At 38.5% G+C, this 25,471-nt stretch overlaps 1 protein-coding gene across 1 annotated transcript in view; it reads left to right on the top strand.

Annotated features, from left to right (window-relative positions):
- Positions 1-25,471, top strand: part of CD40LG (CD40 ligand) — a 46,750-nt gene that overhangs the window by 11,579 nt on the left and 9,700 nt on the right. The window contains exons 2-5 of the mRNA XM_077490421.1: positions 1,617-1,754; positions 10,470-10,515; positions 12,182-12,244; positions 19,215-19,268. Of these exons, the coding sequence (XP_077346547.1) occupies positions 1,617-1,754; positions 10,470-10,515; positions 12,182-12,244; positions 19,215-19,268 (301 nt within the window). The remainder of the gene's footprint in view (positions 1-1,616; positions 1,755-10,469; positions 10,516-12,181; positions 12,245-19,214; positions 19,269-25,471) is intronic.

Raw genomic sequence — 25,471 nt, 5'->3', positions numbered from 1 at the left:
GGGCGGAGACGCGCTCACCTTCTTTTCCTGGGGTTCTCAACTTTTGATTGGATAGATTGATAGCAGTGCAGCAATTGGCTCCCGCTGCTGTCAATCAAATTCAATGATGCGGGCACCGGGGGCAGGGCCTAGTCCGGCATTCTGTGTCTATGCATGCAAATGCTGGACTCGGGAGCACGCCCGCAAGGTAACCCCCAGGGAGAGAGCAATTATCCCAGGGGGTTTACTAAGCCGTGAGCGCCACCAGGGGACCCCAGAAGACGAGGATCGGGGCCACACTGTGCCAAACGAACTGCACAGTGGAGGTAAGTATGGTATGTTTTGTTATTTTACAAAAACAGAAAAAAACAAAGGTTTACAAACATTTAATGTGTATATTCATCTCTGCTTGTCTGTCTGTGCTAGGGACCTTAGGGTCTTTAACCACTTCAGCCCAGACCATTTGGCTGGCCAAAGACCAGAGCACTTTTTGCGTTTCGACACTGCGTTGCTTTAATTGACAATTGTGCGGCCCTGCGAAGTGGCTCCCAAACAAAATTGACGTCCTTTTTTTCCCACAAATAGAGCTTTCTCTTGGTGGTATTTCATCACCTCTGCGAATTTTATTTTTTACGCTATAAACAAAAAAAGAGTGGCAATTTTTTTAAAAACACATTACTTTTTAATTTTTGCTATAATAAATATCCTCAAAAAATATATTAAACATTTTTTTTCCTCAGTTTAGGCCGATACGTATTCTACTACATATTTTTGTATCACAATAAGCAACTATTGATTGGTTTGCGCAAAAGTTATAGCGTCTACAAATAGGGGATAGTCTTATTTTGATTTTTATCGTGAATGTGACATTATGGCAGACACATCAGACAATTTTGACACATTTTGGGACCATTCACATTAAAATTATTAAAAATGCATTGCTTACTGTGTAAATGTGATTGGCACTAAAGGGGTTAACACTAGGTGGCACTAAAGGGGTTAAGTGTGTCCTAGGGAGTGATTCTAACTGTGGGAGGAGGGGCTACATGTGACACATCACTGATCACCGCTCCCAATTACAGGGAGCTGTGATCAGTGACAGTGTCACTAGGCAGAACAGGGAAATGCTTGTTTATATTAGCATTTTCCTGTTCTTCCTCTCCGTGAGAGGATCACAGGTATCCCCGCGGACATCGAGTCTGCAGGACCCGCGATCCTACTCACGGAGCTTGCGGTGGGGGTGTACGCGTGCGCTGCCGGTGGCGCGCACGCGATGGCACGGCGGCAAATTCAAAGGGACGTACAGGTACGCCCATTTGCCCAGCTGTGCCATTCTGTCAACATATATCTACATGCGGTGGTCGAGAACCGGTTAAGCTGGGACTTTCAGGTAGTTTAAAAAAAGAAAGGAATGTATTTAAGTGGCTGATATATGTAATAAAAACACTTTCCTTAGATGTGTTTACAGATCCCTTGATACCTATACACTTCCAGCTCCTTATGTAATTGCAGAACAAAATGGAAGACTGTGCTTGTTACTATGGATCCAGCTATTTAGCGCGTTATTATATTGGTTATTATATTGGTAATATTGGTGAACAAAAAAAATATATATTTTTTTTATTTCTAAATCCTAGATTGAGGACATCATGGCAATAAACAATGATTACTTGTTCCTGAGAAGAATACAGAAATGTCTGAAGAAAGAAAAAGTGGATCCCACATTACTGAGCTGCAAGAAAGTGATAGATGAGTTCCGCAGCCTAATCTCTGAGGTATACTTTGTGTTGGCGTGTAGAACGACTGCCGGTGGTGTAGTTCTGTGATGTGTGTTTAGTATGATTTGTCTTTTTTTGATCTTTCCATTTGTAAGATAGAATAAATGTTTCAACTCTCACTTGAAAGGTTGTTATATCTAAACATAACTCTGAGACTACTGTTTCTCACAGTTAGCATTTCATTTGAATATTTGCAGACTCAGTTATTACCAGGCAATGGAACTAGCAGGTGGAAAGTAGATAAATTGATTGCACGGTGTCCAGTAGGGTGAACAGATGTTTTAACCAAGTTTTCCATTTTGGCAGATGTTAGGCAGATAAAGAATATATAGAATACTTATTAAGGATTCCTGCCCACTGTCATGGGTTGGGGGGCCCCTAATAGTAACATTGCGTGTTACATGCTACACCCTAATTAGGGGTTGTGTAGCCAAAGGGAACTACTAACCAATTTCTATCTGCTTGTCAAAGTGGTTCTATTATTGTTTGATTGGAAAAAAACATGTCATGCTAAAACTACTTAATAAAAAGCTTTTTATTCAAACTAAAATTAATCAAATTGGGATGCTGCTGTATGTAAGCAAAACAACAAGAAAACATCAATTCTACAGCCAAATATGTGCAGCCAGTGTATGTTGTTCTTGAGACTGCCCAAGACAACTGTAGTGTTCCATAATGCCAGGTACAGCTTTAGGGCATCCCCCAAGCATGTTAATAAAAAGGAATTGTTTATTTTCAATGTTGTCTTATGCCATGTACACACGACTGGATTTTCCGGCAGAAAAGGCAGAAAAGGCCCGACGGTCTTCCGGATGGACTTTCGAACAAACACACGAACAAACTAAAGTCCATTCGAAAGTCCATTTGTTTTGAACATGATGATGTACGACGGAACTAGAACTAGAAAAGGAAGTTCAATAGCCAGTAGCCAATAGCTGCCCTTGCATCATATTTGGTCCATCAGACCAGCATACAGACGAACGGTTTTCCCGATAGGAGTTGAGTCCGTCGGACAGATTTGAAGCATGTTCTATTTCTAGGTCTGTCGGAAATGTTTAAAAGAAAAACGATCGGATTATCCCACACACGATCAGACTATCCGATGGAATGATCTATTCTGCTGGAAAGTCCGGTCGTGTGTACGCGGCATTAGAAGCAGCATGAAAAGACCCTCATCCCCAAGTCAGGGCCTGGCTTACCATGCACCTTCCCACGTACCATCTGGTTGGCATTAAACATGAAGATCGAAGACCAGCTGCCCTCTGGATTAAAGAAAGGAATGGACACCATCTTGTATGCTGAGAAGGAAGACACCACGAGGCAGAGGAGAAGACCAGGCCTGGGGAGAGCTGTTGCCTCCCGGGTTGGTGTACTATTCCTGCCAGGCATCCACGGCTGGTTGGGGGACATCCTGCCTGAGAGGGGGGATCCCGGGTGCATATCCAAGTGCACCTGCACTGACAGCGCGAGGTGTCCAGTTGTGAGGTAGCCGGTGGGACTACCTGAAGAGCCTGCCTGTTTTAGGACATTTCGTTTGGGCCTTGATCAGGATTGGTGAGCGGCCTCTTGCCCATTTGCAGGAAACAAAGACACTGCATGCAGACAGCATTGTTCACTTTGCCCACACTTGCCAGAACCTGGCTTACATGGATGCCCTGTTAAGCAATCACAGTGTTAGTCCTGTTATCCCAACACTGCCAGCATGCTGCCTTTACACTATACCCAATAGGAGTTCAAAGTGCATCAAAGTGGCTAGCCAAAGACTCAAGGCCTTTTCTTCAAAGGGACTGAAGTTAATGTGGCCATTCTGACATGCACACATACTTAGGGCTCAGTACATGTGATGCATGACCAGGGTAGTCTGTCTTGGGAGTTAAGCCATTCACCACTGAACCAGGTGCAGTGTTAAGAATTTGTGGGCCTGTGGTGTCAGGGGACAGGAGAAATAGGTCTGACATAAGTGAAGGTCATTCCTCTGCTCTCACCCTGCCTGGACTCATAGAGCCAAATCCAAGTAAAGAGGTGACCAATCCATTATAGAGTTTGCCATTTGTGATCTGTTGTTATTAAAGTTTTTGCCTCTGCTCTTGGGGTTATTCACTGTTGAGGAATCCCCTGAAAGCAGCCTGACAATGCCATTGAGTATATTGCTCTTGATTTCCAGTCATTATTCTAATGGCTCCTGTGTGCAACTGCAAAAGAGAACGCTTTGTTGTGTGGTGCGGAAAAACGCACACTACCGCACGGCATCTGGTGTGGAAAAGCCCTAAAATTTAGTTTTAAGGCAGGGTTAAGTAGGTTGTAAATCCCCCCCCCCCCCAATCCCCTCAGCTAACACAAAATTCTTCCTTCAAACCCCCCCTCATAGCACAACCCCCCCTCCATAGTGCCCCCCTGCAAAATTCAATCTCTAGCACAATTCCTCCGCTCCTCCTAACCCTACCTTTACTTGTTACTTTTGCCTTTATCACAGCAAACTTACAGAAAGCCGTGAGCAGTTTGATGATTAAAGGTTTTGGGTGTTACCATCTGTGTATACAGAGCAGGGAGAGCACATCCCGTTACTCCTTTGGGTTCCCCCCCCCCTGCTGTTATCTATACTACTGCTGGTCAAACTTAAAGCTGTGTGCGCTGCCTGACCTCTCCTTAGCAACCGATGACGGCATTGGTTGGTAGGATGCCGGTGGCCAGCTTGTACAGCTTTTGGTTTTGCCGACAGTATTATAGATAGCAGCAGGGAGGGGGAGAGAGCCCGGAGGAAGAATGGGATGTGCTCTCCCTACTCTGTATACACAGAATTAACACACAAAATCTTTAATCATCGGACTGTATCGGGGATTTCTGTCATTTTGCCATAGGACCCCTGGGGACTCTTTGCGAAACCCTGGTTGAAAAACCCTGCTTTACACTAAATCAGAGAGGAGCACATAAGAGGCTTCTCTGGCTAACATAGATAAATTGTAACTATGGACAAAATACAAAATGACATATATGATGCAATCTGTCAGTAGCATTATCAGCAATTTGTATTTTTCAACAATTCATAAAATGGTGTTACTGGGGGACTACAGTAACTACATTGTTAATGCTACTGACAAACTGTACAATATATGCAATCTTGTTTTGTCCATAGCTCCACTTTAAAAGCAGACATCTTGTGATGCCTGCTCCTAGAAAGGATGTTGATTTCTAAAAGTTTAAAATTATGACAAGATGCTCCACCCCCCATGCTCAGGAAGCTCACCACCCTTAAGGCCCATTGGGCTCCTCTGCATATTTCATAGCTTGGTAGGATCATGGCAATCAGAATGACCTTTCTACCAAAAATTCTGTACTTCTCCATGGTGCTACCAGTAGCGTTCCAGAATGCAATTTGCAGATATTGAAAAACCAAATACCATTACCAATAAGTCATCAATTTGAAGCACAGTACTATCACCAGTATTGATGTCGTTTGGAGTGGCACAGAGCACTTTATTATTAGTTGGACATTGAAGTTTATTATATTTGGGACTTTAGTACTCAGTTTGTCACATTATGGGACTTTTGCAGCAAAAGTAGCAATTTATATATTGTTTGCACTGTAATTAAGTTTTCAGGATATAATGCAGTGGTGTTACCCAACATTGTTGGAGGTGTTATACTTCTTTGTAGATATTGCAGAAACAAATTATACACTATGCCTGGGGCCCAATAAAGCCTAACCTAATCTAACCTAACCAAAGCAGCATTTTTACCCAAGGAGAAAGGAGGTCTTGGCCTGCCCCACATAGGGATGTACTAACAGGCCTCCCAATTTTCTCTTCTGACAAAATACAATGCTAACTGGGAAGTCTCTCTTTGAGTTGGCCCAGAGGCTGTATATTGTGATCTCCTTCTCTCTTGATAACTTATTTTGGCTACAGCCCATGGAGCATGCACAGATTTTAAATCCTATTTTGCTTTATAGCTTAAAACTGTGGGACCATATTAAGCAAATGTCTCTCCCTGCACTATGCTTTGCTATTCTTCATTCACCACCCTGCTTTCTACCCTGCGAATGCATCTCCAGACTATTATATGACCTAGTCGAAACTGAACCTTACTCACTTGTACCAACTAGTAGGCCCTATAGGGCTTCTGGTCTTTTCCACATTGCACAGGCAAAACAAGCCTCTGAAAACAGAGGTCTTCTGCTACTTATAGGTCAAACATTTTTGTGATTCAACTATACACACCCGTTCCTCTTGGGCCACCTTTTGTTGTTCAAATGCATGTGCGCCAATGACTTTCACTGTAGAGGACTCATTTCTAAACAATACATACACATGATATTTAACTTTATCCTTACTCCCCATATGTAAATAAGTGAATAGCAGACCTCAGCTTTACTCTTGACCCAAAATATCAGTCCAATATCTGGATGGCAACCAAATCCTGTGTTCAAAGTGTGGCGGCCCTAGAAACTGCTTCAAGGCTTTATAGTGATGGTATTTAGTTCCTGCCAGGATCAATACGTTTTATAAGTTTTATACCTACTTACTCACCACCCTGTTTTCGGGCTGCAAAGACATGGGTACACACCATCATATTTGATAGTTTTGACCCATAATTAGTAAATTCTGGTTGGAAATTTTCCAGATCCTTTAAATTCTGTTTGATAAGCCTCTTATTCCTGTCTCTACTGTAGCTCTCCTTAACAGGAAACCCCCAGAACTTACAAAGACACAATTTAAGTTGCTTCTTCACATAATAACCACTGCAAAGCAAACGGTGGTCAAGACCTGAAAGACCTTCAGGCTTTGCCTTAAGGAGACAAAACACAGGATCACCCAAGCCATGATCCATGGCAAAATCAAACCCATACTGCAGGATAGGGTAACACAAATACACCAAGGTATGGTGCCCCCGGATTACCCATTTTCTCCTCCCAAACTATAATACATCACATTTGGAACCATTAATATCTGAGACCTTGTCTTTCTTCCTAAATTTCACCCTTTTAAATTGACTGAGCACTGAATCGCCCTTTCTTCCCTTCCCCCTACATTAATTCTTTACTGTTTTATTCCAGTTTTGTAAATTCCTGCTTACCAACATGACTACTGTTGAGTCTAGTACCTTTATAGTAAACATGCTCAATCTCCATTGACCTATGCTGTTAAACATTGCTGTTGTTGTCATTAATGTTACCACTCCAGGCATTGTAGCCATACATCTCTGAGACAGATAATTGTATTTTTGCTATCCTAACGTGTAAATCCTTTTCCTGTCCTAAAAAACAATAAAAATATCTTAAATGACAAAAAGTTTAAAAATATGTAAGGTTCGCTTTACTGTATGTATGGAATATACACTGAGCAGACATAACTTTATGACCACTGACAGGTTAAGTAAATAACATTGATTATCTCATTACAATGGCATCTGAAAGATGGTGGGATATATTAGACAGGAAGTAGTTCCTGAAGCTGATGTTTTGAAAGCAAAAAAAAATAAAAAATGGTTATTGCAATTTGTTGTGTATGGTGAACCATGTCCACAACCAAAAGCACCTACAATGTGCATGTGAGCATCATAAATGGATCATAGAGCAATGCAAGAAGGTGGACTGGTCCGATGAATTAGGTTTCTTTAACATCATGTGGATGGCTGCGTTGTTTACCTAGGGAAAAAATGGCACCAGGATGCAGTATGGGAAAAAGTCAAGCCTGAGGAGGCAGCGTGATGCTGAGAAGCCTTGGATTCTGCCATTTGTGTGGATGTCACTTTGACACGTACCACCTACATAAACATTGTTGCTGACCAAGTACACCCTTTCATGGAAATGGTATTCCCTGGTGGCAGTGGCCTCTTTCAGCAGGATAATGCACCCTGCCACACTTCAAAAATGGTTCAAGAATCGTTTAAGGAACACAACGAGCTTGAGGTGTTTACTTGGTCTCCGAATTCGCCAGGTCTCAATCAAATTAAGCATCTGTGGTATGTGTTGAAGAAATAAGTTCAGGAACGTCATACCTTGCAACTTACAGGACTTGAAGAATCTGCTACTTGATACCAGATACCCCAGCATACCTTCAGAGGTTCAGTGCCATCCTTGCATCAATGGGTCGGGGCTGTTTTGTCAGCAAAAGGGAACCTATAGGTGGTTTGTCGTAAAGTTATGGCTGATCGATGTATACACCTGTGGCTGTCACATTAAGCCAAAAAAGGTTTTAATTGTCCTTTTATGTAATAGTGAGAGTTACAGTTGTAAATATATCTACTCTCAATCGTCGTCTCTGTCTTCAAACTGAAAGTGATTGTTCTATGGAAATTCAATAGGTTTGTGGTTTAAATATAAAATCACATACTGTGGTTTGCTTTGTGCTTGTTTTATGCAAAGAATTTAACTTCCCAGAAGCAATCTTCAAAGGTTATATATAAGCCATAATGTGTTGCCGCTCTGTGTGTAGATGATGTGTTGCAACCCATAATTAAGCCTATGTACCGTTATGAAAAAGGATGGGTTTCTGAGAGAAGTGTAGTGGGTACAGATATATTTGACAGAAAGTATTTACAGAAAGCTTATGACAATGCAGAAGAACCACTTGGCCTAAGCTATATCTCTAGGTCACACAAGTTATAATAAGACATACAACATTCCACAATTTAGTTTATTATTCCTCTAAGGGCCAGTTCACACTATAGAAAGCAGTCCATATTCCTTCCAGATGCTTTTCTGCATGCTACGTTTTTGACACATTTTGACGCATTCCAGCGCATTTTTGATGCAGTCCAGTGCATTCCCCCCCCTCTTTTTTTTGTTAACCCTAAGAAAGGACATGTGTGTTTTCAAGCGCTGGTGTGAACTGTGCCACTGAAAACCATATAACCTACTTTCCATTAATTTTTGATGCAGAAAAAAAACCACACTGGACCGCATGTGGTGTGAACTGGCCCTAAGAGACTACTAAGTTGGCTGAATTGTGTTAGTTGGGTGCCTTGTTCTAGTTCGAGAAAAAAACATGCTGCATTTTCCCTGCACTGGACTGTACTGGAACGCTGCAAAATTAATAAAAAATGCAGTGGACATGTGTTTTCCAGTGCATTTTTGATGCTTTTAGGTGCGTTCAGGTGCATTCCAGTGCGTTTGTGGTGCATTTAGATGTGTTCCAGTGCAGGAAAAATGTAGCATGTTCTACTATTTGTTTCTGGAATGCACTAGAACTGCAAGCACTGGTGTGAACTATGCTACTGAAAACCATATAACCTACTTTCCATGCGTTTTTGATACAGAAACAAAAACCGCACTGGCCCGCATGTGGTGTGAACTGGCTCTAAATCAAATTTCAGCTGGGCAAGTTGATTTCACTGTACACACAATTCAAGGTCAAAGATGACCCATTGTGCCTCTTCATCTAATATGGTTGAAGGATAATGCTTACCCATTGGGATTTATGCTATACTTACTTATAATTAGTTGGCGATAAGTGAAAGCCCATACCCACTTAAACATCAAACTTTGACCATGAATCTGTACCCTTCTCAGTGAAGTATGTTGCATATCTCCTCCTCAAGCATCTTGTGTTCTGCTTCTTCAGAGTACCAGATTCATGTTTTTAGTCATGTTATTTCCTGCCCTGGGGACCTGCAAGATTCCTCTGCTTCTTAGTTCAGAAGCAACCAGTCCCCTCACTGCTCCCATCCTCTATAGCTTTTCAGTTCCATCTACCTACAGTGGCACAGCAGCATGGGATATAGTGTGCCCACCTTTCCTGTTTCATCGCTGCCTCTCCCCATCTCCTCCTGTCTCTCCCCACCTAGTTAGGCAGGCATTCTGCTTGGTTTGGAACTGTCCAAGGAATGGCCAAAAACAACTCACTAGGGAATTCACCTAAAATGTAGTCATGGTAAATGTAGTTTGCTATGTATGGAGAATAAGTCAGCAGTGATGTGAGCCAGTACATAGAATCCTCCTACCAGTGCTGAAGGATATGAGATAATTAGGCGCATTATGATGATGTCACAAGAATACCAGCATATCTCAGACAGTAAGTGTGCAAACGGAAAGCTAATGCAGCTGTTTTAATGGAGATGTAACCTTCAGGCTGCCTGTAAGAGGTTAGACCAATACCAAGCCAAACATTTTTGTAGATAACGTGAGGAAGGATTAGAACTCCTGTAAGGATTTTTACTGCTATCCAGACAGGAAGTGAGAGAAAATTTACTATAGAGACACTTACAGACAAACTTCACAGGGGTCCTTCCTCTACTCTACCAAAAAAATATATATCTATTTTTATCTTTGTTGCAGTTGGAGAGTCCCCCCCCCCCCCCCACACACACACACACACACTTCCTATCTGGTTCAACATTAGTGTATAACATGCTCTAGGGGAACAGGATCTGTTTTTTTTTTTCTGAGTTAACAAACACCTTAAGTTTTTAAGGTATACCAACACACATGCTAATGAGGTCCATATTTGGAGTTAATAAATACATGTTCTAAGGAATAGAATAGTGCCTCAACCTATTTTAGCCTGGAAACAGGTACACTGTGGTGACCCACAGCACAACTGCAGTAGCTTAATGATGACCGCAGGATGATTTCTGACCTAATAATTATGGTAATTAAATCGAGTAATTCATTTAAATTAATAGAAAATGGTAACAAAAAAAACAAACATTTAAAACACTGGTTGTATTGTACACTGGATAAATAAGCAATGTGTGTGTTTTTTTTTTTTTTAGATAACCCAGTATGACCAACCTAGTGAAAGCCATGAAAAATTAACAGGTATGTTGATAATGTATACCTTTTATAAGCTTGATTTTTTACCAATCATGAGCCAGCTATGATCAGACTGCTATGTCAAGCAGTATCACATATATAAACACATTTACTTATTTAAAGTAAAATACTTGTTATGAAACCTCTGATAGAAATAGCCATTCTATGGCCCACAGTGACTTACCACTCAGCCCCAAACAATTGTGTGTCCCATGAATTGTGGAAATGGCTGTCTCCATCCGATGAGTCTCTGACATGTTTATGTGTTTGGTGAGAAAATTTTGCAAGTACAAGTGTAAACTGCAACAGCTGTAAACTATAACATAACTGACAGAGTGTCATATTAGAGAGCTTCAAAATTAATTTTCTGAAATTTCACCTTCAGGTCCACAGGAATAAGTGTACAGTTTGGATAGGGAGATCCAATGATCTAGGTTTATGACTAGCTATCCTTAGCTAAATCAAGAAGAGTACCATATGAGCTATAGAAAGTACAGGCCGGCCTTCATACCTCACAAGGGCTGCTTCCTTTATATACACTTGTTTTTAATGTCATATTTTTATGCTTTTGATGAAGGCTTAAGGCTGAAATGCGTCAGTTTTTGGATGATGTTATTGCTGTAATGCTCACATAAATATTTTCTATGGAGAAGCTGTCGAGTTGCCGGCCTGTACTTTCTATGGATCTTTTGTGAGCTTAATTACCCAGAGCACTGACTACTCTACACACCAACTATACTATATAGCGGTAGAGCTTGGGTGAGTTTTTTTCTTGCTACTTTACCATATGAGCTCTTTCTCGTTGTAGATTGTAGCTCTATCAATATATATTTTAAAGGATAACAGTCCTTGTAAAAATTTGTAGAGTCCAGAGTTTAAGTGGGGAAATCCACTATCCAGAAGAAAATGGAAATTAAGACCAATACAATTTCTAATCATTATATTTGTATTTTAGACCATACAAAATTCATATTAGCTGGCAGACTTGTACTCCAGTAGTTGGAAAAAAATTCTTACAGCAAACTACCATAATTTTTTAAGCTTTTTTTAAAAGAATGAAACTGAATCAATTGTTAGGGGGTCCCCTTCTGATGCAAGTATGAGATATACAAACATTTAGGAGAAAGAAAAAGACAGGAGAGAAAACAGAAAGTAAAAAAATATTGATTTTAGTTTTATTAGGATATACAATATAAAATGAAGTGGTCAATTCTTAAGAATTGTACTTTATTTTTGCTATCATCTCTTTCTTTTTTACATTTTTCAATTTTCATACTTGCTTTATGAGGAGAAATTCTAATAATTAACATTTGTGATTTTTTTCTTAATACATTGAATACAATTTTGATATTGTTTACATTACAATTACTTTTAGATAAATGTTACACTATGAATACATGTGACCTTATTCATGAACTTTAGTGTCTATTTAAAAGCTATTTTTTTTTCTTCTTACAAAAAATCTACCATGAACTAAAAAAATAGGGTCATTGGTCAAACACTTTAAAACTCTACCCACACCATTGGGTTTAGTAGGGAAATTGTAATTGATTCACATTATTAAAGATACTTTTTAACATCATGAATAACTGAAAATTGTAATAATTGAGTAGCAGTAACTTAGCAAGTGAGACACTTAAAACAGTAATATATATGATTTTTTTTATCAAAGCTGAAAGAGAAAATTCAGTTCCTGAACCTCGAATTGAAGAAGAACCCAGAACTTCAAAGAAAGGTATTACATATACATATAAGTGAGAAATAAAGTTTAATAGTCTGCTGTAATTCCCTTCTTCAAAAGCTTTTGAATGATTATAAAGATAATACACAGAAAATGTTAGATACAGTTCTACAAAATCCATGAGTTTTAAAAATCAGGGGTTTCACCGTCCCCCCTGTCCCCCCACATCCATTGGTCAGCTTAAGATATGCAGTTTGAAAATGACAGTATGAAACTGATATGAATATGCTGATATGGAGTAACACAGATCATTCTTATTATTTACAATTTGATTTGAAAGGCCTACCCTAAAAAAATGTGTGTGTATAGGCAAAACTTTAATAGATTTGAATACAGTAGGGTAGGACTAGGACCCCCGTCATGTTCTATTATTCAAAATCCTTTCCTGCAGTCCCCTACAGTCTGTATAAAAGGGTGCACAGTCACAGGGTAAATATCTCAAGGTAATTAAACAGAAACTTCACCAACAGCAGCTTGTGGAAACATGGAGAATCTTTCATCCTAAGGGGAGGGACTTTACATATTATTCTCAGGTACATTTTTCCTAATTGAGAATCGATTATGTTTTCTTAGACCATCAGCTTCTAGAGGGGCTATTAAAGGTAGAGGTGAAATCCTTCACCCTCTCGGATATAGCTAGCTTGGATTTAAAGAATATACATGATCATGGTATGGTGGAGGATCTGGAAAGGGACTTGAATCTAATTTTAAAGCGAACAGTGAAGAAAATATTGCGCCAACTGTACTGTGGGAAACACAAAGCATTTATGAGAGGGAGATTGATAGCAGAAGGAGTTAAGAGGGAAAAAAAAGGACAGCACAAAAACAATTGCTTCTACAAGAAATCCAGGAACTAAAGCAGTTACATAAAAATTTAAATGATAATAAAGTAAAGGTGGAATTAATAAGAAAACGCGCTTAAGTAAATTAGAAAAAGATATTTCCAGGGAAGAAATTGAGCAGGCAATTAGGAAAAGTAAGGTTGGTAAAAGTTATACATCCCTATATTTTAAAACGTTTTCAGGTACCCCGACTCCTTTTTTCCATTTATATATGAATTTTATCGGGAAGGTCTGAAGATCCGTGAAGAAGCCTTGGGGGCCTATATATCACTCTTAGGGAAAGAAGGGAAGGACCCAACAATGTGCTCTAGCTTTAGGCCGATCAATGAGGATGTTAAAATATATGCAAGGATTTTGGCTGAAAGATTAAGACCATTTATGATCGTATTGAGAAAGATCAAGCAGGATTTGTCCCCGGGAGGGAGGCAAGAGATAACATATTAAGAACAACTTTATTGATGCTTGTAGCAAAAAAGGGAAAGAAACCTGTTCTTTTTCTATCAATAGATGTCGAAAAGGCTTTTGATAGGTTAGATTGGGACTTTATGCAGCGGACACTATATAAATTTGGTATGGGCCCACGAATGCTGAGGTGGATAGAGGCCTTATATTCCAACCCTATGGCTAAAATTCAAGTAAATGGAACTCAGTCCAAGACCCTTCAGCTATATAATGATACACGCCAGGAGTTTCCCCTCTCTCCCCTACTTTTTGTGTTTTCCCTGGAATCCTTTTTAGCCTCTATAAGAGCTAATTATAAAATGAAAGGTATAGAGGTCGCGGGACAAGAACATAAGACATTCGCGTTCGCAGATGATGTTATGCTATATATAACGAATCCTACATAAACTCTCCCAGAGATTTTATCTGAACTAAGTGACTATGGGGCTGTATTGAATCTCAAGAATAATATAGAGAAAACTGAGATATTAGATATCTCAGTCTCCTCAGATGAAGGAAGGGATCTCAGATTTCTGTATCCCTTTAAGTGGATGAAGAAAGGACTGAAATATCTGGGAGTGTTTCTGTCAACTTCAACAATGGACCTATATCAGGATAATTATTTGCCCTTTTTGAATAAAATGAAACAAGATTTGAGAGGATACCCTGTCCAAAGACTATCTTGGTTTGGCAGGATAAGTGTCATCAAAATGATGACTCTTCCGAAAGCCTTGTATATCTTTCAGACTCTTCCCATAAACATTCTTGTGGCTTATTTTAAAACTTTTAGATTGATACTGCAAAAGTTTACATGGAATAATAGGGGCAATCGTATTTCCTATAAATTTTTTAGTAGACCAAAGGAAAGGGGAGGACTATTCCTTCCAGACATTGGAAAATACCACGCAGCGGCAGTACTGCGGAGAGTTATGGACTCGGTGCATGGTTCTCTGTATATAAAATGGGTGTCATTAGAGGCAGAGCTGAGTAAATCGGCTTTGAGCCAGATTATTTGGATACCTAGGCAATACAGAGGTTCCTCTAGAGCAGTGATGGCGAACCTTGGCACCCCAGATGTTTTGGAACTACATTTCCCATGATGCTCAACTACACTGTAGAGTGCATGAGCATCATGGGAAATGTAGTTCCAAAACATCTGGGGTGCCAAGGTTCGCCATCACTGCTCTAGAGAAATGGCTCCAATTACCATAGAAACATTGAGAGTATGGGATAAACTTTTCAAAAATACACTTTGGCAATATAATAGTCCTTTGATGCCGCTGACAGGCAACAAATATTTCCCTCCAGGTAAGGATAATAAATTGTATTTAAAATGGACTTCCTTGGATTTTCTGAGGTTAAAGGACGTCCTGAAGGGAAATGTCCTTTGTTCATTATTAGAACTGCAAGAAAAATATGGGGTAACGCCATGGGATACATGGAGGTATAGACAACTTCAACATTTTGTAGAATCTCTTCCGAAACCCCACTGTTCAGTTAGTGAGCTAAATGCATGGGAACGATTAGTCAATCAAGGGGGAATAAATAGACAGGGGATTTCCAATGTATACAGGATGTTGATGATGCCCACATATGTGAAATCACTGTGTCCTTTGGAGGGATGGGAAGTGGAATTGAATCAGCTATTGTCTGAAACAAAGAGAAGTAACTTTTTTGACTATGTTCACTTGTCTTCAATAGACATGGATGTCTCCATAAAGATGAAGGAAATTAATTATAAATTATTAATTAAGTGGTATTACGTCCCAGTAAAATTGCATAAAATCAGTCCTGACCTGTCCCCTTTATGTTGGAGGGGATGTGGGGAGAACGGAACGCATGCACATATTTGGTGGCAGTGTCTCCTAATTCAACCTTACTGGAGGGAAATACTGGATTGGATAAAGAAGATCAACGGGAATGAAATTAGTCTTGACCCTTGGCGATGCTTGTTCCATGCAATGGGGATGCCAAGGAAGAAATATAGAGCAATAATTATCCCATTCCTACTGAATACAGCAAAGGCATTTATTCCGAAACAATGGAAGTTAAATATAATCCTGAGGATAAAGGATTGGTTTAGGGAGGTAGACACAATTAGGTTAATGGAAGAATTAATACTCATGCAAAATAACTCGGAAACAAAATTTGTTAGTATTTGTAAGTAACTAGATATTCTGCCATTCCCCGCCTATGACCCCCTCCCTCCTTCTCTTTTTTTTCCCCCTTCTCTTTTTTTTTCTTTGTTGTTGTTCTGTTATTGGTATACAATAATTAGGTACACTCTATTGGAGAAATTTTCCATGGAAATAATAAAAAAAAAAATCGAGAATTTCTCCTCCTTATAAATTAATAAAAAAGGGTTTGGAAAATTCACAGTTTATCTAAGAAAGAATTCACTGAGAAAATTTAACAAGATAATAATAGAAGATGGGTGAGGATATTATTCAGGTTTTTTTTTTCCTCTCCCTTTCCATTCACAAAAATAGGCACTTTTAAGAAGGAATCTCCAATAGGTGGTGAAAAGTTGAGAATTTTTCCTCTTCATAAATTAATAGAAAGGGATGTTTTATGTAAATAAAGGGCGTCACTAAGAGAATGTTTTGTTATAGGTGGGGAACTAGGGCACTATTCACAATTTAACAAGGATAAAAATATAACACTGCTGTGCGGTAGTGTTTTTTTTTCCTTCTCTTTCTTTGAGGGGGGAGGGGTAATAGATGGCAGGAGACGTTGAAATAACTCTAACATAATGGAGTATATTAGGAGATAGGTCCATGTTAGTGTTGTGTTGATTGTATTTTATGTTTTGTTTATTATAAATGTTATGTATATCCCTATATATATTTGTATGGTTTTGAAACGAATTGAAATGGAATGTTTTTATGTGTACAATAATTTAATAAAAATAATTGAACAAAAGGGTGCACAGTCAATGATGGCTCTAGATAAATTCTAATTCATGAAAAAGCCAGCACTCCTTAAACACTATGGGGTTGATTTACTAAATGTTTACTTGTGTTTACAAGAGAATTTTCTTAACTCAGTGAAGGTCATGAAAATTAACTATGCAAAGAATATCCAATCATGTGCAAGGAAGAAAATATAAAAACTGTGTTTTTACCTGAACATGTTAGGATGACAAAAATCAACAGAGTTTCACTTTATTAATAAAGCATTGTGAAGAAAAAATTCAAAAAACAAACATGATATTCTTACCTGCTCTGTGCAATGGTTTTGCACAGAGCAGCCCTGATGCTCCTTTTCTTGGGTTGTGATTGCCAGCAGCAGGAGCCACCTTAAAGAGGAACATTAGAAGCCCAGTACAGCACAAAGGCAACTGAAGGCTTCCAGTTTGTATCCCTTTTTAGGCCTTGTTCACACAGACATACTTAGGCATACAACTGTGTGAGGGCTGTATTTTGCCTGCATGGGTGGTACAGGTGTTCTATGCATCCTCATACAGGCAGTCCCCTTCATGTCAATCGGAACACGGGGCTACATGGACACAGCTGCTGCCCCCAATTGGATATCACTGTGAGTGCGGATGTGAGCTTGAAAACCCCTGGCTAAAGTTGGAGGGCGGCGGGAAGGTATAGCTATGTATAGCATTGTATAGCACAGTGAGAACATCTCTCCCTACACAGAAGTGTCAGCTTTCCCTGTTCATCTCTAAAGTGCACTGACAATATGGCTGCCAAACCCATAATATTAAGGGGGCTAGTCATTTTACTAGGTATCTGTTATTATATTTTCATAGCAAAGTATGAACACTTTTCTGTAACAAACATGCTTGACTCATTTTAATACCGAAAATTAAATGTGTCAAAACTAAACATCCTGTTTGCAACTAATTGCAAGCAGACAGATAGATGGAAACTTAAAAAAGACTATGGCTGCAGAAATAATTTGTGCAAATATAATAAACCTGTCATTTGCATTTTGTAAAACATAAAAAAATTTAAAGTACTATAATGCCCTTATCAATGTAGGTATCGTTTATAATTAAACTCCTAACTCCTTCATTTGTGAAAACAAAAGTGGATGATTCAGGGTGACTCAGTTGGTGGAAAAGGACATGGTTATACATCATCTTTAAAGTATCAATTTCTCTTATAAAAGAAGTCGCAACATTTTTTTAGCTTGTTAATTACATCTAAAAGCTACTCCAGCTGCCTGATTTATTATTATAATGCAGGGGTCCTAAAACGTTTTAATAAAAAGGGCTAGTTTACTGATTTCAGGCCTAATGGGTAGAAAATGTCAGAGTAAACAAATTCCCAAGATTGATGAGCTGTGAAACCTGACCTAGTGTTTGTGGTTAGTGGGAGAAGGAATAATGCCCCATTATTGGGCAGTGGAAGGAATAGCCCATCGCTGGTCTTTGGATTAATTTATAAAATGATATTATCGGTTATCAAAAAAGAAGTGCAGTGTTTGTATAAAGGGTAGTAATCTACATCAGCCAAATATGATGGACTCTTGTTGCCATGATTTATCACATAAGTTTGAAAAGAGCGCATGTGTGTCACAAAAAGTTATGTAAGTAAATCGCTTATCCTCTTTATGTTTATGAAAAGTTAAATTGCAACATCACTTAGTTATGTCAAAGCTCGGTGCCACCTGGAGATCGGGCATTAGCGGCACTAAATGAAAATGAGGCACAAGTCACTGAGGATAAGGGGCAATATCATTGAATAGTGGCATCCTAAACTGTTGACAACTTTTAGTTTAAGATTCATTGTTAGATGGTATTATTATAAAACACTATGCACACAGTATTCATCAGGATATCCCACAAATAATCATTTGAAAGTAATCTCAATGTACAGCTTAACCTGTTATTTGTATTAGAAATGCAAAATGCACAATTGGCTAGTATAGTATGATGTTTAATTTTGAAGTGTAAGTGAAGTAATATACTGTATCAATGGATTGCGAGTGCAATGTCAGGCTCCTGCAGACAAGTCCTACAGCTTTCTCCTCATACCTCTATATAGGGTGTCAGTTTGAAAGCTACAGGGACTGTGAATGAACTACGAGGGGGCTAATCAGCACCCTTACAGTTTATTGAGAACTACAAGCTGTCTGCCATAGTGGCAGACTGGACTTACAGTACAATTTTCTCATTCACAGATTGCTGTGAATGAATAACATGACTGTGTGGGTTTCATGTCTTAGTATGCGATGCATACTAACACATTATGACATTAATTTGCAGTGAGAACATTTATTTTTTATTTTTTTACTACCACTTTAAATACGAAAGTGAACATTTCCTTTAAATATACATCTGTATCTGCTTTAACTAAATGTGCATATACAGTACATTGTTTGTAATATTTTCAATAAACAGAAAATTACATTTTTTTTTTATATACTTGAAAGCAATTTCAAAATTCTTGTGATTTGTAATTGCTGAGAAATAGACCCATCATCGAAAGTTGGTAGAGTCTGGACATTTCCAGTTGGATGGATCTGAAGTATTACATTTTTATTGTTCATAATTGTTGCCAAATAAGGTAATAATGCAAAATTAGAACAGAAATAGGTTCCTAGTCCAAAACTCTGTCCTGACTTGCTAATGTGATTTATATTATCTTTTATATATTACCTTTTCATATCACTTGAAATATCTGTGTGCAGTTAAATGTTAAATGTCTGAATATAATTTATTGCAGTACCAGTTGCCGCTATACACGTAGTGGGAGACAAAAACAACAGCAGCGATGAAGGTAAACAGATACGATGTTTCTTAGTTCAAATATTTGTTTACAGCCAATTGCCTTTTTCTTTTAAATGTCTGGAACTTTATAATTGGAAAATGGACTGTCTGAAATACATAGTTTCTGTGGGGAGGGGGCAGTACACAGAGAAGGAAAAGTCTCTCTTAGCCCAGGTACACACGGTCGGACATTCCGGCGGAAAATGTCCGATCGGACCGTGTTGTCAGATAATCCGACTGTGTTTGGGCTACATCAGACTTTTTCATTCGGAATGTCAGACCAACAAAGTTTGAGAGCTGGATGTAAAATTTTCCGACAACATGATCCGATCGGACTTTGTCCGATCGTTTGTAGAGAACTCCGATCGGACAAAGTGCCATGCATGCTTAGATCAAATTACGAGACCAAAGCTATTGGCTACTAGCCTGAACGTAGTCCCGTCGTAACGAACGAACATCATCACATTCCGAACGATCGGAATTTCCAACAACTTTGTCCGACCATGTGTATGCAACACCAGTTTCGGACAAAATCCGTCTGAAAAAATCAGACGGATTTTGTGGTCAGAATATCCGACCGTGTGTACAAGGGCTTAAAGTGTATCTCTACCTAGAATATTTTTACATTTTGGAGAGATGTCCCTTTACTTCTTGTCCTGAAGACAAAACAGGAAGTGTGAGAAAACTTTTCTAAAGTAAGAGGAAATCTCCATGTAGACAGTTGTCACCAAAGATATTCCCTGTATCCCTTTTTTCAGTGACAACTGTATAATTTTGGATTTCCCATCACTGTCTGTCTCAGTAACAATGGTAACCAGGGCACTGACAAGAGTTTTAACTTTTCCCCACCAAAACTTAAAAAAAAAAGTTTGAGTATGTAATCCATTTTATCCACTAGCATCCATTATCCACTCAGCAACTGAAAAGTATATTAGATGCAAGTAATGTATTTGTAATTAATGAACCATTTCAAAAAGCATTAAAAACAGCTTGTATGCTATATTTTTAATGATCATCTAGTGTGATACCAATGGTATAAATTTCTAGATAAACATTATATTTAGCAAATATTTAATTATTGTGATGGTTATATGTATTAAAGTGTTTCTAAAGGCGTATGTTTTTTTTAAACTAAATGCATTATATGCATTAAGGTAAAAAACCTTCTGGGTGCAGCTCACCTCCCCAGGCCCGTCTTATACTTACCTGAGCCCCATCTTGATACAGCTATGTGCATGAGAGCAGCGGCTCTCCGGGGTCTCTCTTTCCTCATTGGCTCACACAGCAGCGGGAGCCATTGGCTCATGCTGCTGCCAATCACAGAGGTTTGCTATTGAGGACACTCAGCAGGAGGAGGAACCAAGACTGCCAGCGTGGGACCCAGAAAAAAGAGGATCGGGCTGCTCTGTCCAAAACCATTGCACAGAGCTGGTAAGTATAACATGTTTGGTCATTTTTTCTTTAAATTTTTCTTTAGAATCCCTTTAAGGATTTAATGAGACCAGAATATGATATTATGCTGAATTATTTTAACTTTTTATGTTTAAAAAGATAAATGAAATCTAAAAAAAATAGGGATTTGAACATCCTCCTAATTGGAAGTCAACAGCCCAGTGTGGATTGAAGGGTGATGCTATGATTATCTTGTTGGTGATATCAGGAAAACTTGAATTTCCTAGCAATTGCACCCCATGAGCAGCTGACATTTTGAAAGACAAACACCCATAACCTATTTAAACCTTAAACATCTGCCATTTATTGCCAGCATAGCAGATGTTCTGGAAATTTACAGGGGTGGGTGATGAGTGGTCCAGATTTATGTATGGTGTAGATTTATGTTTGTTTTATATTCCAGTTTAGGAGATTTTCCTAAACACGGCTTGTGGATTTATTTAATAAGGCACTGCAAAGCATATTAAAATGGCAGTACCTCAACAAATTAGAAAATATTTCTTAAAAGCGATGTGAGTTTTTTTTTTCTTTAATTCATACTTACTTAGGTGGATGCAGTATCTGCCCCCCAGCACCGCTAACACTGAGAAACGAGCCATCGAACACCACTGAATGCTCGAATATCACAGCTCTTTGCTCTACCCCCCTCCCCCCAGGCTCACCGGAGTGCTGGGCTGTGCAGGGGGTGGGAGTGGCCGGCTTAGCCTCTCAGCCGCTTGCTGAGAGGCTGAGCCGGATGGCTCTGTGTCGTCAGCCAAAAGGGGGCTTTAGCCTGCTGTCTGCCGAAAACGGGTCACAGGAGCGTAAAACGAACTGGAGAGCTTTGACTGTACTACTCTTTTAAGATTCTGCACTTAACAGCACTTATTTATTTAATCATGTTCACATGCTTTTATGATCATATTTGTGCGCATACAAAATTTGTCTGAAAGAAAAAAAAGTCTGTAATGTCTAACCTCCACTTTGATTTCCTTTTATCAGCTCCTGTATTGTATTACATTAGAGTACCATGTAGCATTTTGCAAAGGACATTGAACCACCTCCATCAATCAATGCCATAGAGGAGATTACATTCTAGCATCACTTCCATATTTACATTAGTACCTTCAATTTAGGGCTAAAATAATTAGAAAACAGTTATTTATATATATTATTTTTTGGATTTTGAGTGGAAACCCAGACAATCATTAGAAACTCTTTAAAGGATGGGGAGGACAAAACTAAACAATTGCCAGGTGGGACTGGATTTCTTACAGATTTTTTCAACCAAATTTTCAGTGGGTGAGGCTTTTTATGTAGATAAATAAACATACATTTGCATACACATAAGCTACACAAAACTACTTTCTTGGCTTAAAATATAAAAGTTTCCGCTATTGTATATTATTACCACACAATGGTCAACCCACACCTCAAAATCAAAGGTTAGGTTTTTCTTTTTCAAACTCTACATTTTTTCAAGATACATCAGTGGGTGGTCTTCTCGTACGCATACTTCAAAGCAATACCATTGTGGTTTAGTCAGTTTCTCTTTTGTTTCATCAAACCAAAATGTAATACCAGTGCAAGAGGCTGATAAAAAGAAACATTCTTTGTCCAACTTTAATTATTCAGCTTGTTTTATGGTCTTTTTGGATTTAGATGACCACTCAGATGGACAAAAAAAAAATTAAAGCTGAAATCTAGGCAGATATCAGCACATCAATTAATGCACCAAGTATTCCCTAAAATGATTTAATTATTAATGCTATTAGTTTAAGTTCCTGAAATTCTTCTGGATATCAGCGGAACCCTTGTTACATGGTCTGATGTCACAGTGTCCAAGTACAAGGAACACATGGGAAAGGTCACCATGCTCTGTGCCAACACAAAGAAACTTCTGTGTGGCTCTTCTCTGGACTATGAGAGCTGTCAGGTGTATAGACTTTTCAGGATGACAGGAATGGGACCTATTGATGCCCCCAGCATTCAAGGCAGTTTGTAGATGGAGTGAGGCATTGTGTGTCCATCTAGACAGTATAAAAGATTAGTATGAACAGAAAAAAACTTTATTGGGGTTCAGTATATAAGACAAACGTGTATGTGGTTCAATTAATGTCCATCTCTTGGTATTCCTAAAGGCCCATACACACGAACAGAAAATTGTATGAAAAATACCGCTTTAGAAGAGATCTACGATAATCTGATCTGAGCCGATCATGACAGTTCATCCAATATTATCTGATCAGACAAGCATGAAAATTTTTCTCGTATGATACCAGATCATACGATTTTCATTTAATTAGTACAGTTGCCATTCGGAAATACAATAAAAATACACTACAACAAATTACATCACTTTTAAATTTTTATTCTATCATACAATAATTTTCATAACTTTAGTAAACTCTTCATTTTCAATATGAGATTAGCATTAAAAAAAAAAAAAGGACAATCATTTGTCCAATAATCTCATCGTGTGTACAAAGCATAACAATTTCTCCCCATTAAATTACTGTATATTAGTAGCAACTTTCTTGATCTACCTTTCAGATAAAAGTAAGAATTTCAGATGGTGGAAACAAAGTGGAAGGGGAGGTGTCATTAGCTATGCTGCCGATTGTAATCATTTAGTAGCATTAGGTTAACTTCTCCACAACCTTTTCCTCATTTGCAACATGGTGATTTCAATATACTTCAAAAGTGATAACTGTAAACAAATGATTCTTTTTTTATTTCAATAATTTTTTTATTGAAATTATGTAAAATAATCATAAGAAGTGAAAGAAAAGAAAATATAAACAGAAAGCGGTAGCTACAAAAAAATGCAAAGACTACAAAAACAAGTATGTTGCATACCGTAATGTACAGTGTTAAATATTTTAACAGGTTATTTGTTTTACCAAGTAAGCCATGGTTGCCATGCTTTTTCAAATGAAGACAGTGAGTTTGCTTTTAGTGCCGGTAGTCTTTCATAGGAGTAGTGAGTCTAAGTTGCCCATATGGCCACAACTTGTCCAACACAAAGAAGAATAAGAGGAAGTGGAAGAAAATTGGGCTATCCGATAGGGTGTGAGATACCATCTGGTGACAATGTTTTGTGCAAGTTCGCAATAATTGACACAATGGAAAATGGCATATGAGTAACAAAGGGTAGAAAGACATTGGGAGCCTGCATAGGACTGTGGAGGTCTCTCTCCCAGACAAGTATGGGGGGAGTTTTCATAAAAGGTTAATTTACCCTGGAGTAAATTATAATGAAGCGAGGTGTCTGACTTTTTTGTGATTTAGGTGGTAGAACAGTCACACTTTATGATGGAGATATATTCTGGGTGCAGGGAAGTTAGTCAAAAGGAGTCTTACACTAAACAATTTTAATCGATCGGCTATGGTGAGCCTATACTGAATCTGTATAGCTTCCGTGCTTTTAAGTTTATCCCCTGTGTAGAGATGGTCTACCTATTTCAGGTCATAGTGGGACCAGGTGGTCGGATTAAGATGTGGTGACAGAAGTGTAGCCATAAGAATAAGCTGACCCTCTTTTTGGTAGGAGGTGGAGGCAATCATTGATCTCCAAGCTAGCAATGAGGCTCTAGTCATAGGAGTTTAACTAAAGCGGTTTTTAAGGCATCTTCTAATAGAAAGAGGTGCAAGTCGTGCATGTGAAAATGATTAATTTCTTGATAATTATTAAACTAAAATATAAGGTGAAGTTGAGCCACTAAAAGGGGATCTAAAGTTCACTGGTACTGTTCTGAGAGAAGGTTATAAGAGAGGGTTCTCCGACAAAGGTGATTTTAGGTGTATGTCTCATAACAACCCCTTCAACTATTTCACAAATATCTTTTGACATAAGTCATCTGAAAAACACACATATTCTGAAAAGTTCTTATAGCTGTCTTCTTTTCTGCGGTGTATAGAAATGTTTAGAACAGGAAGTCAATTTTGTATGTGGTGAATACCTCAAACAATTCTGTTAGATATAGACATTAAAGAAATATAAATCTGTAGATTAACAGACTGGCAACAAATGAAAAAAATATATAAGATGATAACTCATACACATGATGATAAACAACTGATTGATCATAGATTTGTCCCAGTTGATTTTTTAGTTTAGGCAGATCATTTGTCAAACGATAGAACAGTTTGATAAATTTTTGATCAAATCATGATACAATCATATTGTTGAGGCTTTTTATCAAACTATTGTATTTTTTCCACATGTAGTCAGTATTTAACAATATAGTAGAATGTCCAGAATGAGTATTTCTGTCATATGTAGCCTGTAAGTTAGACATACAAGTGTACTTTTGTTTAAAGTGACTCTGCCAGTAATTAAAACATATTTAGAAAGGTGTTCCTGTTAAACAAGGTAGTCGTCACTCTCCTGTGACCTATGAACTAACATGTGTCCCCTGCTGCATTCAATGATTATTCCCACCGATCTTCATGTCACAGGTCACAGTAGTGACATGAAGGTTGAAGAGAGAAACCATTGAGAACAGCTGGTGGCACATGACAAGTGTTGGTATATCAGAAATGTTCAACAGCACTTTCAGGCCACATTCCCACTACTTTGTTGAGATAACACATACAAAAAATTGCATGGCTCTCTGCGTGTCATGTTGCAGTTCCCCCCTTTTTGCATGGCACCCCAGTAATCATACAATACACACCACATCACATATACATTTTAGGGCACAACAATGTACAGGTTTGAACTATTCATATATTGTGCTGTGCTGGTTTCCCAGACATATGTAGACTGAGGACTCAATG

Source organism: Lithobates pipiens, unplaced genomic scaffold (assembly GCF_037356315.1).
Source record: "Lithobates pipiens isolate NorthernLeopardFrog02 unplaced genomic scaffold, aLitPip1_a1.2 Scaffold_1, whole genome shotgun sequence".
NCBI lineage: Eukaryota > Metazoa > Chordata > Amphibia > Anura > Ranidae > Lithobates > Lithobates pipiens.
Note: the sequence above shows the minus strand (reverse complement) of the source record. Positions and strands in the feature narration are given on the sequence as shown.